The sequence below is a fragment of the Bos javanicus genome, chromosome 3, assembly GCF_032452875.1.
Source record: "Bos javanicus breed banteng chromosome 3, ARS-OSU_banteng_1.0, whole genome shotgun sequence".
Lineage (NCBI taxonomy): Eukaryota > Metazoa > Chordata > Mammalia > Artiodactyla > Bovidae > Bos > Bos javanicus.
The window spans coordinates 113,488,606-113,503,592 of NC_083870.1; the positions used below are offsets into that span (position 1 = coordinate 113,488,606).

Consider the following 14,987-nt stretch of genomic DNA (forward strand, 5'->3'; position numbering starts at 1 on the left):
ACATTTAATAAAAATCAGAGTGCTTTCTGTTGAACAGTCTAATAGCTATATCCAGGGAGAAAGCTGCCATGACACAATCTTTTTTATTGTTTTTTTTTTTTTTTGCACATTCCTACCCCTAGGCCCTAGCCTCTCAGCACATGCCCTGTGATGACACAATCTTAAACATGTTTTAATTATATCTCAATAACTGTTTTAATGCTGTTTTAAAAAGTCTTTACTGAAACAGATTACATAGAATAAAGACTTTCAAAATGTTTAAAGCAATCCAAACAAAGCACAAAACAAAGGAAATTACACAATGAAGCATCATAGAAGATAATCCTGACAAAACTATGGGATATAGTCATAATTACAGGCTTACATGAACTAAATTAAGTATTGTCTTTCCTGGAAGCTGACAGGCTAGCTCAAGAAATCAAAACATTGAAGGTTAAGTCATAATCCCAAAGATGCTCAAATTCCTCCAGCTAAAGGATTAGGAAGAAAAAAATTTTTCTTCCCCAGCCTATCCCACCTTTCCACCCCTACTCCACTCTTCTCTCATTCCCTAATTTCTACATGGCCTGTATCTCTTCCTTTTCTCTCAGCACAAACTACTTCACACAGAAAATCACTTGGGGGCATATGGAACATTTTCTTAGCTCACTGAACAACAGAGAAAGGTGATTTTCTCATTTTTCTCTTGGAAAGGAAGAATTTGTAACAATCCATACTCTGATCAAACAGATGACCCAGAGGTAATACTGTTAACACTATATATAACAGATAGTAATATTGTTTCAGTAATGAATACTTTCCATATAGCAATTTTTTTCTTTGTTCGATAGTTGAAGATTAACTATTTTAAACTTCAAACTTCAGTGTAGTCTAGTTCCAGTAATGGCAGAGAATTTTATTTTTAGAATAACCCCACTGATTAAAAATCATAAACATTATGCAAAATAAAGAAAACAACTGTTTGAAGAGGAACCAAAAACAGACGAAGTGGGGGTGAGGGGGGCATAACCCTTCAAAAAGGGAAACGAGCTAGGTGAGCTCCGTACTGACCCGCCACTTCCCAGTCTGCTGCACAGAACGATAGAGAAGAGAATTCAAGTGAAGGGCACGAGTCTTACTGGACTCAGGAGGCAGAATCTGAGAATGCCAGAGAGGCAGGAGAGTGAAAGAGAAAATTCCAGAAGTAACCCTATATCAAAACCTCCTCCCATCCTTGGCTGACTTTTGAATGGCACATGTACAGTCTGAGACCCAAGGAACCGAGCAGAAAGCAACAGCTGGGAGATCCAAGATATGAGCAGAGATTTAGGCCCCCTGCTGCTGGACAGGAAGAGCATGGAGCTGAAGTTCTGCTAAGTCTGAGGCATACGACAAACACCTCAGGCTTTCCACTGAGATTCTAGAAGGGTCCCGTCTTAGGTCAGGGATTAATAAACTTTTCTGTAAAGGGCCAGACAGTAATATTTTAGGCTTTGTCGGCTAAGAGGCAAACCTGAGCATCTTTTTAAACGTTAACTGTTTGAAAGTGTAAAGACAATTTTTAGGTGGGGGTTGTACAAAACAGGGCAGCAATCCCTAGTCTGCCCATGCTTGCTAACCTCTGCCTTAAGAGGGAGGACCATGCAGGCCCCAGGACTAACAGCTACTCCCTATGACTGTCAGCTAAACTATAACAGATCCACCCTACCAAAGCCCCAAATGAAGGTTCCACAGGATCAAGGTGATTACAAGTTACTTAAGGGTCTGTTAGATTATAATGAAAAACTCTTACAATCCACAGCCTCTAAAACACATCTTCCACAATGTCCAACAAGCAATATAAGAGTATATGGCATGCAAAGAAATAGGACAATGTGATTCATAATAAAGAGATAAGACAGTCAATTCACAAGAGACAAAAAAGTGAATATAGACCCAGAAATAATCCCGATGTTATAATAGTAAAGTTATTGAAATACATAAATTTATAGGAAAGGATGTACAGAGTAGGTTCAAATGCGGAATTTCAGCAAAGAAACAGGCATTTTTAAAAGACCTAAGTCAAAAATCTACAGCTGAATAAGACAACTGAAACAAAAAAATTCACTGGCTGGGCTTGATAGAAGACTGGATACAGCAGAAGACAGGTCAATGGAAATTACCCAAATTGGAGCCAAGGGGGAAAAAAACCCCCACAAAACCCTACGAGAATATCTACGACCAGTGAGGAAATACTGAATAGCCAATATGTATGTAACTGTACGTTTTGAAGAAGAGAGAGATAGTAGAGCAGAAAAATAAATTGAAAATGGCCAAAACTGAAGAAAGAGTTCAAGCCTCAGATATAAAAAAACTTAGGAGATACAAAGCAAATAAACACAAAGAATGCCATACCAAGACACATTATTGTTAAACTGCTAAAGACCAAAGATAAAGAAATGATCTTAAAAGTAAACAGAAAAAAAGACATGTTACATTTAAGTGACACTGACTTCTCAGTCAAAATAAAGGAAGCCAGAACATAATAAAGTGACATTTTAAAGTGCCGAAAAAAACCAATAAAAACTATTAACCTAAAATTCTACACCCAGCAAGAATGCCATTAAAAAAAATGAAAGCAAAATAAAAATACCAGACAAACAAAAACTGAGAATATTTTTGCCCGTAGTTCTAGATGCCTAGAAAAACACTACAGGAAGATCTCTAGGCTGAAGGGAAAGGATATTAGGTGTAAACTTGGACATGCAAGAAGGAACAATAAACACCAGAATGGGTAAAATAAAACATGATTTTTTTCATTAATGTCTTTAAAAGTCATTTAAATGTTTAAAGGAAACATACATACAAACACATGGTGTATTTACAAATAACGGTAAGATACAAGACAACAGCAGAAAAGGATGAGTAGGAAAATGGAATTATACTACTGTAAGCCTCTTACGTGGTACATGAAGTGTTACACTATTGGTCTGTACATTACAATACTAACTTATGTATAGTGCAATACCTACAATAAAAAAGTAAAGAACTACAGCCAAAAAGTCAACAGAGGAGACAAAAATAAAACATTAAAAATTACTTGATTAATTCAAAAGGCAAGAAAGAAAAAAAAGGAACAAAGAATAAAGGAGGCAAATAAAAATCAAATGGCTAGATGATGAATTCAACTCAACTATATAAATGGATACATTAAAAATAAATGGACTGAACATTCTAATTAAAAGGGAGACTATCAAACTCTATTATTTGATAGAAAACAGATGAACAAAAGAGAAAAACAAATACAAAGCTGTTTCTTTGAAAAGGTTAATAACCTTGATAAACTCTTAGCAAGCCTGATGAAAAAGAAATCTAAAAAACACAAATTACCAATATCATAAATGAAATAGGGTCCTATAGGTCCTACAGATATTAAAAGGATAATATGGTAGTATTTCAAACAACTTTATGCTAACAAATTTGACACTTTAAGAGGTTAAATTCCTTAAAAATCACAATTTTCCAAAATCAACAAAAACCAACTTCATACTGTTTACAATAGACACACTTGCATTAGAAAGCTTGGTGCAAAGTAGGTAATAATACCAAACAAAGTAGATTTGAAGGCAAGGACCATGACTCGGACGGTAAAGAATCCACCTGCAATGCAGGAGACCTAGATTCAATCCCTGGGTCAGGAAGATCCTCTGGAGAAGGCAATGGTTACCCACTCCAGTATTCTTGCCTGGAGAATCCCACAGATGGAGGAGCCTGGCGGGTCGGGCTAGTCCATGGGTCACAAAAAGTCGGACACGATTGGGCAATGGAGCACAAATTAGCGTTTAGAAGGAAATTATGATTTAAAAGCATGTTTTAAAAAACAACTGAGATACCAACCCAAGAAGCTAGAGAAGGATGATTAAATTAAATCCCAGAGGTGAAAGGGAAGAAATAACTAAAAACAGAAATCAATGACGTTGAAAACTTCATGAAGTAGAAAATAAAGGTAAAAGTTGTTTTTTGAAAAGCTGTTTTATAAAAATTTGATAAGCCCTAAAGAGTCTTATGAAAAAAGTGAGCAAACACAAACTTCTAATTTCAGGAATGAAAATGAAGAACTTTAGGTCCTACAGACACTAAAAAAGATAATATGAGATATTCTGAACAACTTCATGCCAATAAATTTGACACCATATATAAAAGGACAAATTCTTTTAAAAATATAATTTTCTAAGACAATCCAACAAGAAGTAATAAAAATGTAAGTAACTCTACAAACAAATTAAAACTATAATATAAAAAACTTCCCATAAAAACATTTCAGGTCTAACTAGCTTTATCAAACATTTAAGAAATAATAATCTACCTCAGAAAAATTCTTTTCAAGAATATAAAAAAGTGAGAATTTCCCAATTTGTTTTGAGTCCTCCCTAACTTTGATATGGAAAAGGAAACAGCAACCCACTCCAGTATTCATGCCTGGAAAATCCCATGGACCAAGGAGCCTGGTGGGCTACAATCCATGGGGTCGCAAAGAGTTGGACATGACTGAGTGACTTCTGTGTGTGTGTAACTCTTGATAATAAAACCTGACAAAGATACTACAAAAAAGGAAGTTAAAGACTCATGTCTCTCATAAACATAGGCACAAAATCTTAATAAAATATGAGCCAAATATTTGCCATTTCCTTCTCCAGGGGATCTTCCCAACCCAGAAATTGAACCCAGGTCTCCTGCATTGCAGGCAGACTCTTTACTTACTGAGCTGCAAGGGAAGCCCAACATAAACAACAGAGATACATACAACTATGTCATGATCAAATGTGATTTATCCCAGAAATGTGAGATTTGCTTTAACATTGAAAAAAGGCAAAAGAATTCACTACATTAACAGAGTAAAAGAAAAGAGCCCTGTGGTCACATCAATAAATGTAAACAAACAGCATTTGATAATCTCCAACCTCTATTCAAGATACAACTATCAGCTGCTTGTAACACACCCAAAGGAATCTGGGTTCACTGAGACAAGGGGCATAAAACTTGTGGCCTTCCTATGACCAAATACTCTCTACATGTCCTCTGCACTTCATGTGGCTGTTGGGCAGGACCAGTGGGACAAGGTTCAATATTGGAAGGAAAGCTGCAATATTTAGTGGGGAAGTTTGCTACTTAAGAGTCTGTCCAGCCCATGAATGCATGGGCCATGAGTGGTCACAGAAATATAAAGGCTTTGAAAGAGAGAGAGATTTCAACTATTTATGCCATTCTGGAAAAGGCAAAACTATGGATACAATAAAAAGATTAGTGGTTGCTAGGAGTCTGGAAGTGAGGGGAGATGAATACACAGAATACAATTTTTTAGTGCAGTGGAAATACTTTGTATGACATTATTACAATGGATATATGTCATTATACATTTTTTTTCCAAACGAACAGAATGTAGTACTACTTACTTCATTAGAATGAATCCTAAGATGAACTATGGACTTTGGTGATTACAACACATCAATAGGGTTCATCCTTGGTTTAGGAAAAACAAGCTAACCAACCAACCACCCTGATGAATGATGTTGGTAACACCTATGCATGTTGTGGGGAAGGGGAATATGGGAAATTTCTGTACCTTCTTACTAATTTTGTTGTAAACTGCTCAATAAACTTAATATACAGATAAGTATAGATATTCTGTATGTATGTGTTTACTGGACTGTGATGTAAAATGTACTTTTTAGGTCAAAAAAGTTTGCAAGCCACTGTAGTTAAGTTATATTGGCAAATAAAAGCACAAATTAGCTTCAAGGAAAAAAAGAGATAAACTACCAGTCAACTATGAGTAAAAGCTAACTTCCTCAAACTTATGAAGAATATTTTTATTTAAAAACAAAACAATAAAGCCCCTGCACAGCTGATAACATACTTAATAGTAAAATACTGAAACACTGATCCAATCATTTTGATTGAAAACCTAAGGCTGTCCATGAACTCAGGGTCAATAACTTCATTTATGAACTGCGGTCTAATTAAAAGATGAACTTAAACACGGACTGAAGCACGTAAGCACCTTGCTTCTACAAGAAATAGCTCCAAATGTTTACTAAGTGTTTTGTTGCTTTGCTTGTTTTCAGTCAAGTTTTTGTCTCAATTCTGGCATTACCAGCTTTTGCTCATCTTACAGTTGAGGAAACCAGACTGCCAAGTTTAGTAAAATTGTGTGTCAAAGAAAGATCAAGTGAAATGTGGATGAATGCCAGAAGACATTTCTGTAAGTAAGATGATAAGCCTTAGAATATGAACTTTGCATATACACAATGGAGTATTACTCAGCTATAAAAAGGAACGCATTTGAGTCAGTTCTAATGAGGTGGATGAAACGTAGCCTATTATACAGAGTGAAGTAAGTCAGAAAGAGAAACACCAATACTGTATATTAATGTATATATATGGAATTTAGACAGACCGTAATGACGATCTATGCAAGGCAGCAAAAGAGACATAGATGTGAAGACCAGACTTTTGGACTCTATGAGAGAAGGTGAGCGTGGGATGATTTGAGAGAACAGCATTGAAATATGTATATTACCACATGTAAGAGAGATGACCTGTGCAAGTTCAATGCCTGAAGCAGGGCACTCAAAGCCGGTGCTCTGGAACAACCCAGAGGGATAGAATGGGGAGAGACAGGGGACGGGGGTTTAGGATAGGGGACACATGTGTACCCATGGCTGATTCATGTTGATGTATGGCAAAAACCACCACAATATTGTAAAGTAATTATCCTCCAATTAAAATTAATTAATTAAAAAAAAAAGAATATGAACTTGGTGACATTTTTTGCTGTTGGGATTAAAAGCCCATTCTCTATTCTTCTCTTTCTTAATTCTTGATTCTATGATAAATTACTAAATCATTTAACTGAATTTTAACCATTAAGAAAAATATTAATTCTATTTCTACCTAATTTAAATTTCCTTCTGCAAAGAAATTCATGTTGCCAAGATCACAATAAAATTTCTTGGGGATGGAACTTTCTAGAAGGATGTCATGAATACCTTTCGCAGTGGTCCATACTGTTTTCGGTACTTCTTATTCCAAGATATTCCTATCTTCTTCAAGAGTTTCTGGCCCAGCTGATCAACGGGAATTAGATTACTCTCCTCCTTATGAAAGAAAGAAAAGTCATTTAAGAAAATCTGATAAGATTTAAGTGCAATGCTTAGGAGTTCAAGGGACCAACAGGATTAATAAATGGGCCTGTAACACCAAACAAGTAGGTGGATTAACCAAAATTATTTAAAAATCAAAAGCTTTTTAAAATAGATTAAGCCTAAGTTTAGAAAACTTGAATTTTGCCACTTTCTATGTGGTAACGTTTAAACATTTCAAGAGCAATATCCAAAGTGTATTTAGAGATTTGGTAAATTTCTGATATTATGTGGGATTTTTAGAAGAAATACTTTCATGCAAAAAAAAACTACTGGTCCCTTCTGAATGTTCTGAATTATAAACAACTTCTAAAAGGGGGTAAGAAGTGACTATTTTGAGCTGAAATCTGTCCCCTTACCACAAAAATTCGTATGTTGAATTCCTACCTCTCAAAATTTTAACTGATTATATTTGGATAGGGCAGTTAAAGAAATGACTAAGTTAAAATGAGGCCTTAAGGGTGGGCCCTTATCCAATCAAGCATCCTTATAAGAAAGGAAATTTGGACCCACAGAGACACCAGGGATGCACATGAACACAGGAAAGGCCATATGAGGACACAGCAAGAGCCAAGCAGAGAAGCCTCAGAAGAAACCAGATCTGCAGACACCTTGTCCAGCCTGAGAACTATGAGAAAGCAAATTTCTGTTAATTAAGACACCGGTCTGTGGGATTTTATTATGTCACATTACTTTGCTAACAAAGGTCCGTCTAGTCAAGGCTATGGTTTTTCCAGTGGTCATGTATGGATGTGAGAGTTGGACTGTGAAGAAAGCTGATCGCCAAAGAATTGATGCTTTTGAACTGTGGTGTTGGAGAAGACTCTTGAGAGTCCCTTGGACTGCAAGGAGATCCAACCAGTCCATCCTAAAGGAGATCAGTCCTGGGTGTTCATTGGAAAGACTGATGCTGAGGCTGAAACTCCAGTACTTTGGCCACCTCATGTGAAGAGCTGACTCACTGGAAAAGACCCTGATGCTGGGAGGGATTGGGGGCAGGAGGAGAAGGGGACGACAGAGGATGAGATGGCTGGATGGCATCACTGACTCGATGGACATGAGTTTGAGTAAACTCTGGGAGTTGGTGATGGACAGGGAAGCCTGGCGTGCTGCGATTCATGGGGTTGCAAAGAGTTGGACACGATTGAGTGACTGAACTGAACTAGCAGACTAAGACAGTAGCCATAGACCAATATTCAGCCTAGGTCCCTAGAAAGAAACTGAGAAAAAAATATTCATTAAGAATGAATGAATAAATGAAAAGAGACTACCATCTTTACAACAGGGTACGTGATAAACATTAAAAGTCATACACTTATGATATTATACATGTTGATATATGGCAAAACCAATACAATATTGTAAAGTTAAAAAAAAACAAGTCATATACTTGAGGTATTATCAGTACAGAATGAAAAAGGGGACATAACTTCAGGTCCTAAAGACATTAGAAGGATAATATGGGAAAACAGTAAATTCCAAAGAAGTATATATAGTATATCCCAATTCTATTTAAAGTAACCACCCAAAGAAATCTTGTAACCCAATCCTAACATATCTATACAAACACAAAGGAAATAAAATGCAAAGAATATATATCATAGTGTTAACAGTAACCAAACATTTGGTTTAAACTTATTTTCTTTATATACTTTCAATTTTTTCCCCTCAAAATTTCTACCATTCATAAGTATTTCTTTTATAATCAGAAAGCCTCTAATAAAATTTTTTTTTCAATAGACAGAGAATTTCCCCCAAAGACTATGAATAGTAACAATATCACTTCTACCAACTAAATCATATAGCTGATATATACATAAACACAAACATAAACATATACTCTACCTGTAATAAAATTGCTTTTAGAATCATCAATGGATCATCAACCTCCTCTTTATTCTGAATATCTTCCAAATTCACATCTGGTTTACTTTTGTCCTCCTAAAGAAGGAAAACAATAAAAAAAAAGTTTCTATCACTAATCTCTTAGTAATTAGCAAAACAGGAATATTTGTGCCTCGGAGGTTTCAAGATGAGGAAATGATGATAAAAACATCATACTAACTTGTATGTGCTTTGGAATCAGGAAGTCTGGCTTTGAATTTCAACTGTGGTTGAATAATCCTGGACAAATTACCTCATCTCTCTAGCATTTCTATAAATTGGGATTGTGAGGTAAATAATGCTTCTAGCACAGTGATCCCCAGCCTGGACACTCCCTTAGTCTCTTTCTTTCAGAGTTTTATTTAAGTTTCATTATGCAGGCACGACTGACTGAATCATTGGCCCTTGGTGACCCATCATTGGTCCCCGGTGGCTCAGGGGTAAAAGAATCTGCTTGCAACACAGGAGACATGAGTTTGATCCCTGGGTCAAGAAGATCTCCTGCAGGAGGGCATGCATCCTGTATTCTTGTCTGGGAAATCCCATGGTCAGAGGAGCCTGTCAGGCTGCCGTACATGGGGTTGCAAAGAGTCAGACATGACTGCAGCAATGAGCACACACCACCAAACTCAATCTCCAGCCCCTGGTCCCTCCGTGGTCAGGGGAAGGGGCTGAAGGTTCTAACCTTCTAACCATGTGATTGGTCCCTCTGGTGACCAGCCCTCACCCTGCAGGTAACTTCATTAGCATAACCTCAGGTATGGTTGAAAGGGGATCATTATGAACAAGAAAAGACAACCTTATCACTGGGGAAATCTCAAGGAGCTCTAAGCCAGGAATCCAGGACAAAGATCAAATGTATATATTTTTATTATACCACACAAATAGATCCCAGCAAAAAGCTAGAAACCTGAAAGGGCTATGCTCTAAATATAAGCATGATCTACAAACAAACCCCACTCCTCAACAAAGAACAATGAGAAACTTGTTTGCTTTCACCCTGATACTAGATGGAGGTGGAAATACACTCCCTCTAAAAATCTATAATCACAAACAGGTCCTCATGTGAGTTTGTGGCCCAAATTCATACTATTTGCATGGCTCTAAAACACAGATCTTATCTTCAAGGTATTAAAGGTTGGAGGTGACCACAGGCATGTGGTAGAGTCAGACACACATCTTTCATGGAGGGTACTTTTAACTCAGGCTTCCAATCACTCCTAAACCATATTCTTAAAAAACAAACAGCCAACCAAGTCTACAGCCTAAAATAACAAAATCATGAGGAAACAGAGTCAGCAGATATCCAAAGACCCACGGTCTTCAGATACTGCAATTTTCAGGTAGAGAATAATAAAATAGTGTGTTTAAGATGTTTAAAGACATTCACAGGTTTCCCAGGTGGCCCTAGTGGTAAAGAAACCGCCTGCCAATGTAGGAGACATGAGACATTGGTTCAATTCCTGGGCTGGGAAGATCCCTTGGAGAAGGAAATGGCAACCCCCTCCAGTATTCTTGCCTGGAGAATCCCATGGACAGAGGAGCTTGGCGGGCTACAGTCCATGGGGTTGCACAGAGTTGGACACAACTGAAGTGACTTAGCATGCAAAGACATTCATGGCTAAGAAACAAGAGATTTAAAAATGGCAGGAGGGGAGAGGTAGGCTGGCATCATCCAGGATGTGACACTGGTGCAGGGGGCATGTGGCCTGGGCCGAGTCCTCCTGCACTCTGCCGGTGTCCAACCTTGGTCTTATGAGGACAGGCTGGTCCTACAAGCACCAGTCCCGGGGCTGACTCGTGAAAGTTACTGAAAAGCCTCCTTTGTCCCACATCCTCAAAGGTTCAAAGTGATATCAACCATCAACGAAAGGAAAGCCCCCCACTTCGGAAGGCCTAAGTCAGGCTCCTCTTCATAGCCAGATCTAGGGCCACATTCTGAATAGTTAATGACCTCCATGCAAGCAGGAAGAGCTCATCTTCTAGCTGGGCTGAGAGAACTGAAATGTTGGCTTTCACCCAAGGAACATTATATGAGACAGGTCATTTAAAGGTGTTCCTTGAAGATGGCACCTAGCAGGGAAACTTGCAAGGGAAGAAGAAATCACCAAACTGAAAGCAGAAGAAACAATACCTGCCTGTGTTTACAGTATCTGGAGTCCTTTGTCTCTCGGCGTAAGAGATCTCTCAGGATAATGGTAGTAAACAGAGAAGCAGTGTCCAGCAGGTATACCTACTGAAGCTGAAACTCTTAAAGCATGCATCATTATTTGAACACCATAAAGCTCTAGATGAAAAGCTAGTGATTCTTAAAGAGTGGAATAATAAAAAAAGATAAATGTGATGCTTCACAGAAGCCATGAATTAGGAAATATACAGGCAGAGACAGAAAGCAATCTTCTGATTGCTCTTTAAGTTTCAGAAGACGCTGCTAAAGTACCAGAACTTCAGACCAGAGAAGCAGTGTAGAGAGCCAAGCCAAGTGAAAGCGTGCCTGCCTGCCCCTTTGCGTCGTATAAAGGAGCTGAGAGAAGAGCCTGATGCTGCCGTCATTTCCCAAGAAATGAACACGGAATTGTAGAGATGTCCAAGGGAGAACAACTCAAAAGGAAGATATGGAAGAATCATTCCTTTTGAGCTACCTCACCGCACAGTGTGAAGCTTACCTCTGTGCATGATGTCAATGATAAACTTAAAAAGGAAACTGGAAATAAATACTTTATGCATCAAAAGACTGAGGATAAATCCTGCCCACTACAGAAGTGCCTGAAATCTGACACTGGCTGAGCAAGACTGAGGACGGCCTGTGGCCAGCATGGAGGACAGCAGAGACACAGCCCCGAGGCAGAAGCAGAACTGCATGGACGACATGAGCACTTTCTAAGGCTGAAGAGAGACAGGACAACATCGGAAACAAAGGCTACCACAGAAACATAAGTGGAAGGAGAAAACCAGGAACTACAGTGGACTAGGCAAAGGGAAAAAAAAATGAACTATATAATAACTATTTATAAGACCTGTTCACAAGCTTCTATAAAGATCTAACAAAAGGTTCAACCTCATCTTCTGCAGAGAATGAAATAAAGTTAATGCAATTGTTTGAAAGTGGGGGGGCGCAGGGGAGAACAGCTGCTTGGAGAGTAAGATTCACTTATCATGGGGCCTGGAAGACAGCAGTGTGAAGGAAGGTAAGAGGTTAAGAATCAGCCACTAAGGGTGGAACATGGAGGGCAGAACTAGACAGAGAAGGTAAGACGTGCGTCACTCTATCTGACTAAAATGTGCCCAACGAGCTAGTGTCTTGGCAAATAGGCACATGCATTCGAGAGATGTGTGTATGGCTTCCTAGACCCCAAACTGGATAAACCCAGTTCTAGAAATAAAAGACATGGGAGGTTAAGGATAGGAAAGAGTGAAACAAAACTTGTCTTTTTTCCAAAAGCAAGATGGTTGATTATAAAGTCAATGTACTAACAAGATAACTGTATTTCAATATATCAGCTACGAGCAGTCCAAAAACTACACAGAATAGACACAGTGCCATAGAACATCTCCCTGGTCAGTATTTTCCCAACAGAACAGTTAGACTTTAAATATCCAAACTTTACAAAGCGTAAGTCTCTCTCCGTACATTCTACGTATAACCAACAGAGCATCAGAAACACAGGGAGATGTTCTGAAAAGCAAAGTGAATGTCAACAAAGGGAACATGGCATTTTTCAATACTGCTGGCACTCAGAGGGCTTCCCAGGCGGCTCAGTGGTAAAGAGTCCACCTGCCAATGCAGGAGACGCAGGAGACCCAGGTTCAATCGCTTGGTCAAGAAGATCCCTTGGAAAAGGACATCGCAGCCCATTCCAGGATTCTTGCCCGAGAAATTCCACAGACAGAGGAGCCTGGCTACCCTATGGGGTTGCAAAGAGTTGGACACGACTAAGCATGTACACATGCATGCACAGCACTCAGAGAAGCTATGTTACCTTGAGTGGAGCAATTATTCATTCATCACAGTATTAATTGTTTGACAATCAGGAAGGTATGTCTGAAGCATGCCACATCCTAACATGATGGGTTAGAACTTACATTATTGGTGTTTTAGTTACATTTTAGGAAACTGGTTGAGAGTTTGGGGCTAGCATGTAATATATTACAATTTTTTCCACTGCAAATAACTGGAACTGGACTCCTGATGAGTGCTTTATTTTCTAGAGAAAATTATATAACTTTTTTTAGACGACACTAAAGAAGTTCTAAAACCAAAAAGATGTATATTATTTACACATGTAGATTCAAAACCCTACTACTTTTATGTGTATATATGTGTGAGAATATTGACAAGGTGACTCTAGAAATGTTCAGAAAACCATAAAAACCAAAACACTCCTGAAGAATAACAACACAGAGAGAGACTTGCCCTACCAGATAATAAGACTTACTAATACAGCTCGGAAATTAATAGTGTAGCATTTGCCTAGGAATAGGAAAACAAGGAACAACAACAACAAAAACAGAATACAGAGCCCCAACATGGACTTAAATAAAAATAACAATTAATATAACAGAACTAGCATTGTAGATTGGTGGGGAAAGAATGGAATATTAAATAAATGGTACTGGGAAACTAGGTTCCCAGACAGAATAAACATCATGCCATTCACAGCAAAGCATTTCAGGAAGACTGAAGTCTCATTTGTAAAACACAAAGACAATACAGAAGGATCATCTTTGTTTGGTGCCATGAAAGACAAAGAAAGCTGAGGAATGGTTATTGATTAAAGGAGACCAAAGGGCTTCCCTGGTGGCTCAGATGGTAAAGAACCTGCCTGCTAACACAGGAGACGCAAGAGACACAGCGTTCGATCCCTGGGTCAGAAAGATCCACTGGAGTAGGAAATGGCAACCCACTCCAGTATTCTTGCCTGGAAAATCCCATGGACAGAGGAGTCTGGCAGGTTACAGTCCATGGGGTTGCAAAGAGTCCGACATGACTGAGTACCTAACACTTTCACTTTTCAAGACATGCTAATTAAATATAATGCATGTTCCTGGACTTGACACTACAGTGGGAAGAAAATGCTATAATGGATTTGGATGAAACCCGTTAAATCTGATTATAAAATCTATATTAGATAATAAATAGTATTGTATCAGTATTAAAGTTCTTGATTTTGATCTACGCTTTTGTAAGAGAATGTCCTGGTTCTCTGGAGATAAACACGGAGGAATTTAGGGGTAAAGAGGCTCATGAAACTTCAAGTGGTTCAGCGTTAATAATGATGTTAACTCTGTGTGTGTGTGTGTTTGTATACAGAGTATGGACTTACAGAAATTTGGCAAAATGTTAACAACTGGAGAACCTAGGTGAAGAGCAAATAAGAGGTGTCTAAAAAATTTAAACTTCTATCTGTATTAACTTTTAATGCCTTTAAGAGTTTTCCACAGAGTGAACATATAAGAAATGACCAAAAAATAGCCTCACCAAAATAATAAGGCTAGAAAACAGTTGCAAAGATACTCTTAAACTAATTTCTATACTTACTTGAAACTGCCAGTTTCCCAAATGATCGACATCTTTAATATACACGTGATAATGTCCTCCATAGCAACCACCTTTGTGTATAATAACTGAGAAGAGGTCATACATATATTCCAAGTCATCTAATTCACTCTACAAGAAAGAACATAAACATTGTTATAGTTTACATAAGACAAAGATATATATAATGAAAAGGGAAAGAAGAATTTCAACTATTAAAATCAGTAAGAAACATCACTGGTTATTATTATTATTATTTAGGGTAAATTAACATAAATTTGAATAATCAGTTTTAAATTTTGAAACGCATAATTCTTTGACTGAAAATACCAGTTATACTACACCAACCAAATTCTACCTGAGTTGAACATAAAAACATATATTCAATCAAGATGTGATTTTTATGT

General features: G+C 37.8%; 1 protein-coding gene and 1 pseudogene across 10 annotated transcripts in view; one reads left to right on the top strand and one right to left on the bottom strand.

Moving 5' to 3' along the window:
* The window catches only part of USP40 (ubiquitin specific peptidase 40), an 89,034-nt gene that overhangs the window by 58,477 nt on the left and 15,570 nt on the right, over nucleotides 1-14,987 (bottom strand). For all 10 annotated transcript variants that reach the window (XR_009735545.1, XR_009735546.1, XR_009735544.1 and 7 more), the window contains 3 exons: nucleotides 14,584-14,712; nucleotides 9,006-9,101; nucleotides 7,008-7,115 (listed from right to left, as the gene is read on the bottom strand). Coding sequence is in view for 6 of the 10 variants with exons in the window: in XM_061412659.1 (XP_061268643.1) it covers nucleotides 7,008-7,115; nucleotides 9,006-9,101; nucleotides 14,584-14,712 (333 nt within the window). In the remaining 4 variants the exon portion in view is untranslated. The remainder of the gene's footprint in view (nucleotides 1-7,007; nucleotides 7,116-9,005; nucleotides 9,102-14,583; nucleotides 14,713-14,987) is intronic.
* LOC133245468 (small nucleolar RNA SNORA11) lies at nucleotides 4,945-5,032 on the top strand (annotated as a pseudogene).